Genomic DNA, 16,387 nt, shown 5'->3' on the forward strand with positions numbered 1-16,387 from the left:
CTACTCAGACTTTGAGGAACTTTTCTTTTTTTTTTTTTTACATTTTTTATTGATTTATAATCATTTTACAATGTGTCAAATTCCAGTGTTCAGCACAATTTTTCAGTTATTCATGGACATATACACACTCATTGTCACATTTTTTTCTCTGTGAGTTATCATAACATTTTGTGTATATTTCCCTGTGCTATACAGTGTAGTCTACTCTACAATTTTGAAATCCCAGTCTATCCCTTCCCACCCTCCACCCCCCTGGTAACCACAAGTCTGTATTCTCTGTCCGTGAGTCTATTTCTGTCCTTTATTTACGCTTTGTTTTTGTTTGTTTGTTTGTTTTTGTTTCTGTTTTTTAGATTCCACATATGAGCGATCTCATATGGTATTTTTCTTTCTCTTTCTGGCTTACTTCACTTAGAATGCCATTCTCCAGGAGCATCCATGTTGCTGCAAATGGCATTATGTTGTCGGTTTTTATGGCTGAGTAGTATTCCATTGTATAAATATACCACATCTTCTTTATCCAGTCACCTGTTGATGGACATTTAGGCTGTTTCCATGTTTTGGCTATTGTAAATAGTGCTGCTATGAACATTGGGGGTGCAGGTGTCATCCTGAAGTAGATTTCCTTCTGGATACAAGCCCAGGAGTGGGATTCCTGGGTCATATGGTAAGTCTATTCCTAGTCTTTTGAGGAATCTCCACACTGTTTTCCATAGTGGCTGCACCAAACTGCATTCCCACCAGTAGTGTAAGAGGGTTCCCCTTTCTCCACAGCCTCTCCAGCATTTGTCATTTGTGGATTTTTGAATGACGGCCATTCTGACTGGTGTGAGGTGATACCTCATTGTAGTTTTGATTTGCATTTCTCTGATAATTAGTGATATTGAGCATTTTTTCATGTGCTTTTTGATCATTTGTATGTCTTCCTTGGAGAATTGCTTGTTTAGGTCTTCTGCCCATTTTTGGATTGGGTTGTTTATTTTTATTTTCCATCTCTGTTCAAAAATAATCTTGAGCCAAATATTCAAAGTTTTATGTGGCTCCTATTGGGCAAGTTTTCCTGGGTTTTCTAGAACCAGTAAATTAGATCAGACCCTGTGCCTTTTATTTTAAGTCTTAGTAATAGTTCTTTGTGTGTTTGGTGTTGTGCTATCATGATGCCTTCCAGCTTGGATTTAGTGTTAGAGAAATGTCTGCTCACTGATTTCTCAGATGCACACACATACCCCAACGACACACACACACACAAAGACGGATGCAGACTTGGGACATGGTGGCAGGTGTAGCTCAGTCTCACCCAGGACCATGTAATCAGGGAGAGAATAATGCAGAAAGAATAATGACAAGCAGTTATTAATATAAACTGGATGTGCAATTATTAACATGTAATATCAAATGTACAATAAGTAATATATGAGATATAATAGAAAATATATCTATATCTATTATATATTTTTTATCTAACAATATAAACTATAACTCATAATAACATATATGCTTATATATAATAGACTGTTAGGTCAAATGTATATATTTGATGTACAATATATTTTAATAAAGCACAGGGAAATATATACAACATCTTACAGTAGCTCACAGAGAAAAAACTGTGACAATGAATATATATATATATGTTCATGTATAACTGAAAAATTGTGCTCTACACTGGAATTTGACACAACATTGTAAAATGATTATTAATAAAAAAGTTAAAAAAAAATAAAATATGATACATGTAATCAATGTGTATAATTTTAGGTAGATATATAACATATTATTTTATTAAATATATAAATTTAATTTACTAGATTTTTAAAATAAATATATAAAATTTTATATATTAAATATATAGTTAATGGAGACCCAGATACTGGGGGCGGCTGAGTCAGCACAGTCTGACTCAGGCCCTGGAGGACTGGTGGAGGTTACAAGGGGTTGAAAGTGCGGTGACTGACCCCCTTGCTCAGAGCATAAGAATACAACACAGCAGAAGCACCCCCTTTCCATCTTCCTCTTTGGCCCTAAAGGAAACTCCTGTCCAGTGAGTGAGGGGGTGGGACAGGGATCAGGACCCTGACAGGAAAATCCCAAAGCTCATCTTTCTGAGTCCAGTTGTTGCAATTCCAACCCTCCCCCCCCTCCCCCCCGCTGTCCTTTCACTATGTCCGGGGAGCATCGCAGGTGATTTTTATTTGCAGATTTGTTGCTGGCCTAATACTGTGCTGCTTGGATGTGACCTGGGTAATAACTTCCCCAGGCAAGTGTGTGGTCCGAGCTGGGAGCTCATGTGCCTCAGGGGCCAGGGTGCAGAAGGTCACCCTCAGTGAGGACACTGCCTGACGGATGAGCAAGACCCCTGGAGTATCTGCTAGTTGTCCTGGCCCAGAACCCAGCATTCAGGATTGTCCCCCAGGGCCCCTGCTGGGCTCAAGCACCCCAACCCACACCCCCGACTCTGCCTGGCCATCCTGGCAGGGGTCCTGAGTGGGGCACTGGGACCTTCTCCCATCACTGCCCAGGACAGGAGGATGCGGGCCGCCCTCTGAGGTGTTTGGGGTGAGGAGTTGCTTTCAGGTCACCGATGACCTGCAGACACTTCATTACACGGCGTGTTCCCTAGTGCTTCCTGTCAGATATTTCAGGGTCACCTGTGAAGGGAGGTCTCTTCCTGCTGGTGTCTGAGGTCATCACCAGTCTGCCTTCACTTGACCCACATAAAAGCTGTCAGGTTCTAAGAGTGCAAAATGGCTCAGCCTCACCCTGATTCAACGTGGTTCTCTCACACTTTGTGGCGCTGGTTGCTTTAGACTCCACTGCCGGGTCCCCTCAGCCCACCCTGCACTGGCATCTTGGTGCCTGTCTTTGCCGTGGAGTAGACACTGTCAGGGAAACTGAGTCTGCTCCACTTCCTTCTCTGGGGCCTAGTGTTTCTGGAATGTTAGCTGGGCAATGCCTTGGTCTCTCTGATATACTTAGTATCTTTTCAGTCTGTAATCTTACTCGGTGAGGAGGGGTATGAAGAGGGCGCCCCTGTAAGTGGAATCCTTGTCACCATTATGGGTTCTGTCCATGCCCCTGTGCTGTCACCCGCTGACCCGTGCCTGCACCAGCACTGGGCGCTGTTCTAGACGTAGAGCCCGGACGCTCACGGGGGTTGGGGATCTGAAATTTGGGTGCAAAGAACACATTTATCCAACATCTTCCCAACCAAAGAACCAGAGGGAGGGGAGCTGTGGACATGTGGGGGTGAAACTGGGAGGTGGGAGCCCGTGATCAGATTGCACTGGACGTGCAGGCCTGTTGGGTCGGGGTGACCGATGCCTTCACCAGACGAGGCCACCCAGCCCGTGAACACACTTGTGCTCGCAGTTCCTGGTACCTCCTGTCATTTTTATGAGCCATGTTGTAGGTTTCAGTTTCTAGCCTTTCACCTGCTCAGAAAATTCTGTGCCAAACTATTCTACTCTTTTTGATTCTATTATAAAAGAAACTGTTTTCTTTAAATATCCTCTCGGCACCTTCATGTTTAGTATCGAGAAAACAACCTGCTTTGTACAGCTGTTGTGCCCCCTGCAGGAGGTACTAGGTAGGCCTATTTAGAGATGTTGATAAGCGATGCTTTCCTGTTGGTCCAGCAGGAAACCCATGATGGGGTGGGGTGTGGGCCTGGAGGGAAGGTGTGCAGCCCAGGTGCAGTGAGATGGAAGGCTGGATTCTGCACAGGGGGACGGTGTCAGCAACTGAAATGCACCAGCGCTGTCTCCACAGCTTCCCGGGGAAAAGAACAGGCATAAAGCACTTTTTAATTTCTATTTGGGGACAACTTCATTAATGTATCAAGGACATACTTAGTGCCGTGTGAAACATTATTGTAAGAGCACCAACTATCTCTGATGGGTGACTGGTGACAATAATGTGTGCAAATGCCACACACCAGGAGCGCAAGATGTGAATTGCAGCTCCATTATTAGTCAACATCATTCCGCAAGTATTAGAACAATTAATCAGGAAAATTCAATGCTTGGATCTTTGCTTCAGGGGAATGGAGAAGTAGTTGTTTGAAAAGACCCAAATGTCTGCTGCAGCCTTAGACACTCTGGAGCTGGCGCAGCTGGCACGGAAGAAATCTCCCCAGTGAGCAAAACACACAGGTGTTCACACCGAGGACTAATGACAGGAAGGCGTAGCTCTGGAAAGCCCTGGAAATTGGTAGATGACTCCAATGATGGAGACTCAGGATACAAGGGTCAGAGTTCATGTCCAGGACCTCAGCCAGACCCCCGAACTCAGCCCCTGAGCTTCAGTGAAAGAGACAATGCGTCCCCAGCGATGGGGAGATGGACTTCCTGTTCCCATCGAGACCTTTTCCTAGGGATGTTCTGCTGCAGGGACTTGAGAGAAAGACGGGAGGGGTCCTCCACTCCCAACAAGGCCCCTGGGTGCCCGGGACCCAGGGGGCAGCAACAGCAGAAGCTCCAGCCAGAGCCTGAGCGGGAGGCCTTGCCGGGTCCCCTGCCCACAGTCAAGAAAGGGTCTCTGCTCTCAGTTCCCGCAGTTCACACACTGGCTGAGCCTGAGACACTTTCACAGGAAAGGTGGGAGGAGCAGCATGTTCTCAGCTCAGCCCAGTGCCGGCCAAGGAGCCAGATGCCAGACGTGAGACCTGAGAACCCGAGGGGGGAATCCACTACTAGCATCAGAGATGAGGGGCTTGGTGCCCCATCCTGGGAGCTGTTGGTACTAGAACACGCACAGGACACTCTGATGTGTCCTGACTGAGACCAAGCTGGACTCTGTGTCCCTGGGGCTGCCCTGACCTGGCAGGCATTCTGTCCCCAGGGTGCTGTCCCGACATCCAGAAATTTTAGCTCAATTTCAGATAATCAGATAAAATGTTGCCACCAAGGACAGGGTTGGACACATTTTTAGCCTCAGTTCCTGGTGGGGGTCTCAGACCAGGTTTTCAGCCAAACAAATTAAGGAAGCAGCTGGCTTGGCACAGGTTGGTTCTACTGCCGAGAGAAACCAAGGGTTGAGGGGACAGCTGATTTTTGTCTGACTTCTCCCTTGGCTTGGAGCACTGTGACCACTGAGGCTGTTGTCCCAGTCTGCACAGTAATAATCAGCCTCATCCTCAGCCTGGAGCCCAGTGATGCTCAGGGAGGCCGAGTTCCCAGACTTGGAGCCAGAGAATGGGTCAGGGACCCCTGAGGCTCGATTTTTAACATGATAGATCAGGAGTCTGGGGCATGTTCCTGGGAGCTGTTGGTACCAGTTTACATAATTACCATGCCCGATGTTGCTGCTGCTTCCAGTGCAGATGGTGGCCCTCTGGCCCAGGGATCCAGACACGGAGGGCGGCTGAGTCAGCACAGACTGGGCCCAGGACCCTGCAAGTGGGAGAGACAGAGATGCTGATTCTGGGGCCCAAACACAAGAAGAGGACGCAGGGACCAGGTGTCCCCCTAAGGCCCCTTTCTCTGTCCCTCGTCCCGTCACCTGTGCAGTGAGCCAGCAGGGTGAGGAAGAGAAGGGACCAGGCCATGGTCGGGATTGTCACCGGGTCCTGTATTCTATGTCCCCACAGCTGAGCAGAGCGTCCCCAGGTCTCTCCCCATCTTCATATTCTGGGAGAGGGAGGGGCCAGTCATGCAAACCACCCCCCACCACCTCTCTGATCCCTCCCTGGCACAGGGTCAGGTCCCAGAGGTTGGGCAGGGTCAGGGATATGTGAGGCCCAGGCTTGGAGTGTGTTCCATCTAGGTCCGTGAGCAGAGGGCACCAGGCAGGCACAGGCAGTGACCCAGCTTCAACCCTCTAATGATGTGTATCTTCCACCTGAGCCCAGCACATAGCAAGTGTCCAGCAAACAGTGCACTCAGATCGACTTCTGAATAGTCAGCAGCCATCTTGATTGAGACAGATCTGGAATCTACTTGTGTCCCTGGTTCTCCCCTGACCCATCATGGAATCTCCCTGCCTCTGATGTCAGGAAACCCTTCTGGATGGGGTGCAATCAGATAATGTGCTTTTTCCAGGACAGGTTTTGGGGGAACAATTGAGATGCTGAGACAACATGTTCTCGACCTTGTTCCCAGGAGTGGGTGTGTGACCCTCAGTTTTGGTCACATAAACCAGCCAAGGCCACACGCCTGTAAGGTCGCTGTACAAGTGTGCAGGTGTCAATAGAAAAATTTCAGTGGTAGCTTTGCCCAGAACCCTGCCTTTTCAGGATGTGCGCAAAAGTGTCCCCTACTGGCCTCTGATCCAGGGCCCCCCAGCCCCTCTGCCACCACCCAGCCCTCCTGGAGGGCAGACAAATTTGCGACGTGTATCTTTGTCATCTTACTCCACAGACGAGTAGACGGAGGAGGATCGTCCACTGGGTTTGGGACTGAGACGTTGACCGTCTAGATCATATCTAGACAGTGAATGCCCTCCAGGTGCTAAAGCTGGGATGTACTGCACAGTCCTTCTCTTGCACGGGTTTCAGGATCACCCCACATCTTGTTAGATCCTTCCATGTGCCTGGGTCATTACAAATACAGGGCCATCCTGAACCACGTTCAAGGGGGAGGGTATAGCTCTGTGGTAGAGTGTGTGCTTTCAAGCCCAACGTCCAGGGTGCAATCCTGAGTACCTCCACTGAAAATAAGTAATAACCTAATTACTCCCCCAAAATACATAAAAATAAATGAATAAAAGAAGCCAAGTTCATACTGTAAGAGTCTACAGCCTACTTTCCTGGTTCATATGGACAAAAGTTCTATACGGGTTACCCGGACAGGCCGACACTTTTTTGTAGGTGGTGGTGTTGTTGTGAGGGGCACCTGTTAGATCCCCACACCCAGGGCATAATTATGGGCATCGGATGGCTTTCGTGACCGCTAGAACACAGCATAGTAGAGACACAGTGTCCTCCCCTCCTGCACCTCGGGCTCCATTTGCCTTTAACTGCTCAGCTCAGGATTCATTCTTTCCTATTCTGAATCTGGGGTGTGTTCATGAATTTTTTTTCCATTTTTGGTCTAATTTTTCAATTGCTTTCCATTTAAGGATTGAGGGTGAGTCATTATTATAATCATCTGTAATTAATCACTTAATTAGCTCATTACTTGAAGGTGCTTCCTCGTCTTCTGACCCTAGTGGCCTCCACAGCTGTTACCCACCCCCCAGGGAACCTTACGTTCATTCGGTAAAGTCCTCCATAGACTGGCATTGAAGACAGAAGAAAAAGTTCTAGAAACTTTCCTGTAGTGTTGAGATTCCGTGTGATAATGAGGGTTGGATTATAGGTTCCAGACTCCAGTGAACTGAGATCCACTCAAATAACTTCCCAATAAAAGCAAAACTAAACAGAAATCAGAGTCAGAGACAATTAGACTAATGGAGGTAAACTCGGGAGAGGAGCTGGTCCTCCGTGGGAATGCAGGGTCTCCTGCACCTTGGCGCCCAGGAGTTCCTCCCACCTGCACAGAGATTCTGCTTCATGAAGGTCTCAGAGCCCAGGGCTCAGCAGCAGAGCCTGGGCCAGGCTCATGGGACATGTGGGGACCGGCGAGAGCAGGACCAGGTGCCCTGGGTCCCACGGGCGGGACTTGTCTCCTCCTTGTCCTCCCCAGCCAGCACGAGGGGGCTACTCTAGATACTGGAAACAAATAATTTGTCACTGGAAGACTAGTAAGAGAGGAGGTTATTTCCAACCCGTTCAGGATCACACTGACTCCAGAACATCTCTCTCTCTGGTTCTTGTGGCTGAAGTGATGGCAGAATCCAACACCAGAGCTGCTGTAGGCCACAGCAGGGGCAGGGACTGAGGGGTCACACTGGAGACAGTGGGGGGCAGATGCCCATCTCTGGTCTCAGGGACTGGAGTACTGGCCCACCCAGGCTGTGCTCAGCTGTGTGACAGTGGTCATCACCCTCCCACTCAGGAGGAGCCCTGCGGGGGTCAAGGAGGCTCTGCCATTGGACGGAGTTGGGAGGATTTTATTTGTCAGAATAATCCTTACCTATTTCTTAGTTTGAAGCCATTAATTGGCATTTTTACATTTTATTGTCAATTTCTGATGGTTCATTGCCAGTGTGTATTTTACCGCTCACATCTGCAAGTTGATTTTGGATCTCAGACCTCAGACTGAAGCTCTTAGACAAGAAGCATCCTGGGGTCACCCTTAGATACTGAGGGGGCTGGGCCGGGACCAACCAGGTCCTGCCACTTATAACATCTCCTCAGGGAGGTGTTCATCTCAGAGCAGGTACTGTCTGCCTGTGGAAACATGAGCAGGCTGAAATACAACAGCAACGCTCAGTCTCAGATGTGAGATGAGGAAGAGGTTGTGACAGGGTCAGATTTGCTGTTCGGAGGAAACTCAGGTGCTGCCTGAAGATGTGAAAACAGAAAGTCACCCTGAGTCAGACCTCGTCCCAGGCAGAGCAGCAGTGACAGCGCAGCTGGGAGAGCACAGGGGAGGTTTTAGTCTCACGTCCCTGTGGGGCTGGGGCACCGTGTGAGTACCAGTGTTGCCGTGATATGTACCGCAGTAATAGTCAGCCTCGTCCTCGGGCTGCAGCCCAGAGATCAGCAGAAGCCCTGCATTGGCCGAGGCATCTTTGGATCCAGAGAAGCGGCTCGGGACCCCAGAGCCCTGGTGTTTATTGGAGTCTGAGTAGAACCTTAGCAGGTACCGGGGAGGGCTCCCTGCCTTCTTCTGGAACCAGTTTATGTGGTAGCCACCAACAACGGTCCCACTGCTCAGGGTGCAGGTCAGTCTGGCTGAATCTCCCGGAGACGCAGAGAGGGAGGGCGGCTGAGTCAGCACAGGCTGGGAGAGGGACCCTGCAAACACAGACACAGCAGAGTTAGGAGAAGGGACAAGATGCAGCTGCTTGGGGACCTGAGGTAGAAGGAACTACTCGGCTGGGAGCCGCCTGGGTCCCCAGGGCCCGTCCTACCTGCACATAGGGAGAGAAGCACGAGGAGGGCAGATATCCCAGCCATGGTGCTCACAGTCCTGCTTAGGCCATGAGCTGAGGCTGGGCTGCCCTGGCCTCTCTTATCCTCCCCTGAGGGACGCACAGAGGAGGGGCTGTCATGCAAATGTGTCCTCACCTGCTGCTGCTCCCCCGTGTGCACCCACAGGGTCTGGGGACCTTGGACAGGGAGCCTCCCTGGTGACTGTTTTCCCCATGGGTGGCCCTGGGAGGAAGCAGCTGCTGGGACCCCTCACAGGCACACGTGCAGGGGACCCAGCCAGTCCCCAAGGGGACACGGCTTCCCACCCCCACAGGAAGCAGAGGGCCGCACCCCGGGCCTCCCTCAGAGGAGGTCAGCCAAACCCTGAGCACCTGTCCTGCACAAACCTCCCCAGAAGACCTCACAGTGCCCCCTACTGGTCTCCTGGAGAAACTCTCCTTTCTCTCTGGTCCAAAATCTCACCTTCAGCTGTTTCCCTGATTCCTGTGTTTCCCAAGAGTGATACATCTCTACAGGGAACCATGCAGCTGTGACCCTCACTGATTTGGCTCCCAGATCCATGGATGACTGGCTACTGGGAGTCACACGTGATCCTGGCCCCAGAAAGCTTGGGAACCACGGTGGAGCTGAGGACACGATGCAGGGAACAGCCAGCAGGGGGGAATCCGCCCACACAGGGGCTCAGAGGAGGCAGGTTGGCTCTGGGCACTGCTTGTGACCAGGAGCTCCCCGAGGGACATGGACACTCACAGAGGAGGACATGGAAGGAATCTGGGGAGATGCAGGCTTAATTCCATCCCTGCCCCTCTTCCTTCTCTATTCCAGTCCACAACCTACAGCCGTCCTGGTTGCGGAGCAGAGCTGGGATATTGGGACCCTGGTGTCTCAGTGCAGATTCCACTAGACACCCAACCACTCCTGTAGGGACATAAGCAGGTGGCCAGTGACCATCACATGGACAGACGCTCAGTGTCCACTTGTCCCCAGGAGCATCCGCATTGATGAACTGTGGAAAGTCCACTGCTCCAGAACTAATGCTCTACACGGTGTTTTGATTTTGTTTCTTTTTATATTTTCTCTCAGAGTTAAGTCTTCTAACAGCATCTGATGAATCACAGGACCCCAGTGACGGGGGTCTTGCATCTCACAGAGGGAACAGAGCACATGCGTGTTGTTCCGGAACCTGTCCAGCCAGACCCTTCCTTGTTATCAGGTGAACGGGTCAGAGTGAGACAGAGAATGGGGCAGGGCACAGCATTCAAGGAATGATACGGCAATTAACATCAAAATGGTGGAAGATCCAACCCCCAGTAGGTCTTGAGGCTCAAGATGGTGGGAGATTTGACTTCTAGCAGCCCTTGAGCTTCAGTATACGCCCAGTGTAAAATATTAGTTTGGTGAATAACATACCGCAGGTGCCATGACAGTCCTCAGGCTAGTCACAAACGGTCAGAGTGGGAAATGGCCAACTTCCTGGGAATCCCAGCCCCTTCCCCAGGCTAGTTAGACTGGTCCTTACTCCTATTAGCATATAAAGCCACTAAGCCAATAAAAACTGGCAACTAGGTGCCTCGTGGCCTCTTTCCTCTCCCTCTCCCTCTTCAGAGACAGCCCTCTCTCTATGCAGTGTGTACTTACTTTTAATCTCAGCACCCAACCCCCACAACTCGCGGCCTTTCTCTTGTCTTTCAGTGCATCTCTATGAATAAATCTACCTTTACTCAACTGTGGCTCACTCTTGAGTTCTTTCCTGTCCCAAGCCAAGTACCCACATCTGGCGGGGCATGTCCCAGGGGCTCCATCGAAGTATAGGGTATGGCACTTCTCACACCCTACATCCGTTTTTCTTGCATCAAAAGCAGTTACAAGACATGTGCTTCAGAACCAAAATGGCCTCTGAAGTGCTGTGATTCCCGCTTGGAAATGAGAACTGGGAGATGTCATCATTTGTCTCTGACTTTTCTAAGGATGTCTGGGCGGCCACGGGCTCGAGGATCCCTAGTGCACAAGAGGACTCACTCTCAGGTGTGACTGGACCTGGTCCTTCACTGGGCTGGTCTCCACGTCTGTGACCCATGTGTCTCAGCCGGGAGTATGATGGACTCCCACCTTTGATTCATCTCATTCCAATAAATGCTCATGAGCGATGTAATATATCAGTAGGGTGACCTGAGGAGTGTTCAGATGGTGCAGTTCCTGCTGAGACACCTACACGGAGTGGGCAGTTTAAACAGAGCTGGGACAGCTCTTTATATGTCCTGCTGTCCCTTCCAGGTGAGCGGAAATTGCTTCTGATCCTGTGTGATGCCTGCTCAGAGTGGCCATAGTCCCTTTGGCTCTATAACAGATGACCAGAGACGGGGTGGCTTATAAACCTGAGACTGTGTCTCACAGCTCTGGAGGCTGGGCATCCCAAGGTCAAGGTGCTGGCTGATTCAGAGTCTGGAGAAGGAAACTTCCTGGTTCACACAGGGCCGTCTTCTGACTGTGTCCTCACAATGCAGGTGGGGAGGGAGCTCCCTGGGGTCCCTTTTAAAAGGACACCAGCCCCCTGCGTCAAGACCCCAACGTTTTGACCTAAGCATCCCCCATTCCTTACCTGCAAATGCTACCAAATTGGCGATGAGTTTCCAACATATGAATGTTGGGGACACACTGGGTCCAAGCATGGTTCCCATGGTCCCCAATCCATAACCCTCCATCCGATTCCTCCAATAGCCCCAAACGTCTTATCTTGACACAGAGTCCACATGACAGACTGAGTCCAAAGACTCACCTCACTATGATCTAAACCATGTGTGTGAGACTCAAGGGACAATCCACCCTCGTGCAACTTCCCCCCAGCTGTGACCCTGGGAAACCAAACCAATTATGTCCTCAAAATATAATGATGGGACAGTCATGGTCAGAGAAGCACCTTCCCAAAGGGAGAGACAGGACAGAACAGCGACAGGTCCCAGGTTTGCAAAACCAAACAAAGCAAACGGAATAAATACCCCCTGGCTGAGAGTAATTCTCTTTGCTTGATCCTCGGGCCCCCAGGCCCACTGGGGTGGCACTGTCACCCACAGCTCAGCAGGAGGTCCTGAAGCTGCTCTGCTCAGGCTGCCCCAGCACAGAGCCTCCCTGCCTGGGCCTGGGGCTCCTCCTTTGAAATCTAAGTGGAGGCAGCGAGGCCCCCAGGACCCTGCACACTGGGAGGTGATGCACAGGAATGCTGGTATCCCGGCCCCAACTGTGCACAGCAGGACAGGCCAATGAGGAAGATGATGGACGAAGGTCCCAAAGACCATTTACCAGAGTCGGAATTTGGGCTTCTTTTTTACCACAAGGGGACAGGGGTGGCTGGTGATTGCAGGCTTCTCGTTGCCGGCCAGACCCCAGCGGGGATGCGATCATCCTGTGTTGGCGCAGCTGTCCAGGTGGGTCTGGTCACACTGATGCTGCAACGGTCCCACAAGACACATGTGATTCTCTGCTCTGCATCTTCTCATCTCCATGGGAATGAGAAGTGTTGTCCTTAAAGGTCCAGCCTGGCAGGTGGAGCCTTGAGAAGGAGCTAAGGTTTACATTTCTGGCTGTGGGCCATGTTCCCTTTCAAAGGTGCAGGGCCTGCAAGACAGAGCACCATGGTTGGAGCCAAAGGAACAGACCCAACACAGAGTCAGATTCCTTCTTCTCTGTGACGCCTGCTCCCTGTGCAGTAGCTCAGGAAGGAGACACTGTACATACAGACGCCCAGTCCCTGGAGGTGGAATTCCTGTTACTCATGGCCCACAGGACCCTGAAGTCCTGTCAGCGTCCCAGGTCTGAGTCATGGGGAAGTGGAGACAAGGGAACCAGGTCCCTGAGGTGACAGCCCTGCGACTCTGGGCTGGGACAGGGGACGTGTGAGCCCAGGTCTGCCTGGGTGGACGTGTCATGGGTGGTGCCCAAGGGAGGACAGCCCGGCCCAGAGAGCACAGGGGAGGGTGTGTGTCAGGTCCCCACACAGCTCTGAGGTGGCCGTCCCTGAAGAGATGCACCAAGAGGCCTCATGTGCTGTCTGGACCCAGAGGTCATCGTGGGGCTGAGCTGCCAGCAGGGAGCAGAGACATCCTGGGACCCGGAGCATCAGTGTCACCCCAGCAGAGCAGGTGGTACCGGGCTGTCCTGGCCGTCCCCAACACCGGTGTTGCCGGTGGATGTAACCGGTGTTCCAGCTTCGGGTCCCGCCCCAGAAAGAATTCAGAGACAAGACATAGTGGTTAAAAAAAGTAAAGTGAGGATTTATTAAGGGTTGGACAGTACACTGTCAAAGGAAGACGGGCAGGCTCAAGTGAGCGGCTGCCCTGAGTTTCTTGTCAAGTTATTACACAGGGTGTAAAAATGAATGGGCGGAATGTTCACTGGGGAGGGAAGGGCTTGGGGTCCTATTCCCTGATTATCATGCCAACTCCACCTTCCCAACGGAAGGAGGGAATTTTGTCTGTATTTAGTCTGGGTGGGAAGTGTCATGGCGTCGGTGCACGATGGGTACTTCTGATCTGCAAGGCTAATTTTAATGGCATGAGGGCACAATGAGCCAAAGGTTACGATTGGACACTGGACCTTGCTGCATTTTCTCACCTTTGTCAGTCTCCAGGCCACTCATCACCACAAAAGTTGTGACCACTTATCAGCCCAAAGGTTCCTGCTTTTCTTCCTCTGCCCAGGGACCCCTGGTGCTTACCTGATGTATGGTTTCCTGCCTTTGGCCTGTGCCCCTCCTTTCTGCCCAATTCCTGCCTTTTGTACTGTGTCCCCCTTTCTCTGCTCATATCTAGCAATCTGCCAGCTGTGACACCGGGACGTGCTGTATGTCACTGTCACTGCTGTCTGTCACTGTCACTGCTGTCTCTGCACAGGGAGGTTCTGCCTCCTGCCGATTCTGACTCTGAGGACTGTGGGGTGAGCACTGACTGCTTCCTGGTTTCTACAAGGACAGAGAATCCAGAAAAGTGCAGAGTCCAGAACTCTGTGTGTTATGTGTGTATATGTGTATGTATGTGTTTTGTGTGTGTATGTATTTGTGTACATATGTATGTGTGTATGTGTATGTAGCTGTGTATGTATGTGTGTATGTGTGTCTATGTTGTGTGTGTACATATTGATGTACATATGTGTGTGTATGTGTGTGTGTGTGTATGTAGGTGTGTATGTATGTGTGTGTGTGTGTGATGGAAAGATTATGCCCTGTGTGTCCCTGGGGAGCCGTTCCCTCAAAGTCCAAACTGAGCCTCAGTGGCCCCTGTCCCTCTGGTGGCTTCCCAACTCTCCGACGCTGGTTCTTCCAGCAAACCCATCCCTGGGGCTGCTTCTCTGGAAGCCCCTCCAGGGTCTGGAGCCTGGAGCTCAGGAGGCCGTTGTCAGGAAGGCGACACCGTGCGGCAGGGAATCCTCCAGGCAGAAGGATGGCTTTAGGGCAGAGCTTCTCTGTGAGCCCCTCCCCTTAATAGGAGACCAGGTCTTATTGACAGGGAGACACCTGTCCCCTGTCTTTCCTGCAGGACTGGGACAGAGGGCATTTGTCACCACCACGGGGTCTGCGGGTCCAGGAAAATCAGGGTAGGGGGAGCACACAACCCCCACCTTCCTGCTCCATCATTAAAGCCGTGGTCCCTGAGCCCTGTGGTGTCCCAGTGTCTGTAGGCTGTGACCTCTACGGTGGGGAGAGCACAGGGGAGGTTGTAGTCTCACGTCCCTGTGGGTCTGGGGCACCATGTGAGTGTACGAGCCACTCATGTATGCAGAGCAGTAATACTCAGACTCGTCCTCGGGTTGCAGCCCTGCATTGGCCGAGGCATCCTTGGACCCAGAGAAGCAGCTCTGGACCCCGGAACCCTGGTGTTTACTGGAGAGTAGTAGTACAGGAGATACCAGGGAGGGCTCCCTGCCTTCTGCTGGTTCCAGGATATGTAGTAGCTGCCAACACTGATCCCACTGCTCAGGGTGCAGGTGAGTCTGGCTGATGCTCCCAGTGATGCTGAGAGGGAGGGCGGCTGAGTCAGCACAAGCTGGGAGAGGGACCTTGCAAACACAGACAGAAGGGGCTGAAGGGATGGGACCTGCAGGAAACATTCCCAGAGTCTGAGCCACAGGGGCTGCTGCAGGTGGGGACCTGAGATCCAGTCCTGGAGCCCCGTCCCTACCTGTGCAGTGAGAGAGGAGCAGGAGGAGAGGAGTCCAGGCCATGGTGCTCACAGCCTCTGGTCCCCACGCTGGGGCTGGGCTGCACCAGGCCTCCTTTTCTTCCCAGCCTCTGCCAGTGAAGGGGCGTCCCATGCAAATGGGTTTCCCCCCAGGGACCGCCCCACCCAACCCTGAGCCCTGGTGCTAGAGCTCAGCTCACCGCCCAGACTCAGGGGATGGAGGGTGGCCTCCCCTTTGGGAGAGCTTGGGAGGAAGCACCTGCTGAGACCACAGGGGTCCCTGCTCATGGGGACTCCACCAGCCAGAGAGGACACACTGCTGAGTCCCCATCAGGAACACACACCCCACCCACAGGCCCAGCTTCTGGGAGTGAGTGATCCTCCCTGAGCAGCTCTGCAGGGACCACAGGGCAGCCCCACCGTGCCCCTTCCAGGTAAAATGTGGAAAATGAAAAACAAAAATAACTAACACAATTTCCAATTTAAAAAATAAAATAAAATGGGTACTTTCCTGGGAAGGTACAATTTGGCTCTATTAGATGAAATATGGAAACACTGATTTCTTAAGAAAAATAAAATTTTTATTATGTAATTACACTTAGGAAAACATATAATTTTTTCTCAACGACTATCTAAAAAACCTACAGAGATCAAATGGTTCTAAATGAATGGATTTGTTCATTTCTTTTTTACAAAATATTGAACAAGATGTAAACTTTCCCAGTTCTTTGAGAAAGCAGTTAAAACAGTTAGAAATACACCTGGTAAATAAGATATTCAAGACTTGTCGTAAAGATCATATATTTGGACACAAAATTAGGAGAATCGTCCAAGTACAACTGACATTAGTGCTCACAGCTCACAGAGAGCAGGACCCCTAAGCAGGCTTGATTGCTCTCTCACACCTGGGCCATCTTGCTCTCTACCGGGCGGCCAGCGGTCTGGGGGAAAGCCAGTCGCACAGACGCCTGGGTCCAGTCCGACTCCACACCCGCTGGGCGCACTCCCTGACCCCCGTTCTGTATCTCCCAGAACGCACTGTGCACAGCACCCTTGGGGACATCAGGGACAGCAGTTGCTCCAGACTTTCCGTCTGTTGCTGACGTCCCTCGCATGAGAGAGGGGCTGTGAGAACACCTGCGCCGGGGACTCCTACCCAGCGCCCCCTGGATCATGGCACAGTGATCACAGTGCAGCTGGTTCTCAAACAGTGACATTCATGTAGTTCTCTCGGGAAGCT

General features: G+C 51.2%; 1 protein-coding gene across 2 annotated transcripts in view; it reads right to left on the minus strand.

Moving 5' to 3' along the window:
* The window catches only part of LOC116149951 (immunoglobulin lambda variable 1-40), a 269,579-nt gene extending 254,375 nt beyond the window's left edge, over positions 1–15,204 (minus strand). The window contains exons 1-2 of one of the 2 annotated variants that reach the window (XM_064481407.1): positions 8,956–9,106; positions 8,514–8,839 (exon numbers count right to left, since the gene is read on the minus strand). In XM_064481407.1, the coding sequence (XP_064337477.1) occupies positions 8,514–8,839; positions 8,956–9,001 (372 nt within the window). In that variant the 5' untranslated portion in view covers positions 9,002–9,106. Of the gene's footprint in view, positions 1–8,513; positions 8,840–8,955; positions 9,107–15,147 lie in introns of those variants that run through there. The other variant, XM_064481409.1, reaches the window with a different exon arrangement.
* Between the last annotated feature and the right edge of the window lie 1,183 nt (positions 15,205–16,387).

Source organism: Camelus dromedarius, chromosome 31, assembly GCF_036321535.1.
Source record: "Camelus dromedarius isolate mCamDro1 chromosome 31, mCamDro1.pat, whole genome shotgun sequence".
Classification (NCBI taxonomy): domain Eukaryota; kingdom Metazoa; phylum Chordata; class Mammalia; order Artiodactyla; family Camelidae; genus Camelus; species Camelus dromedarius.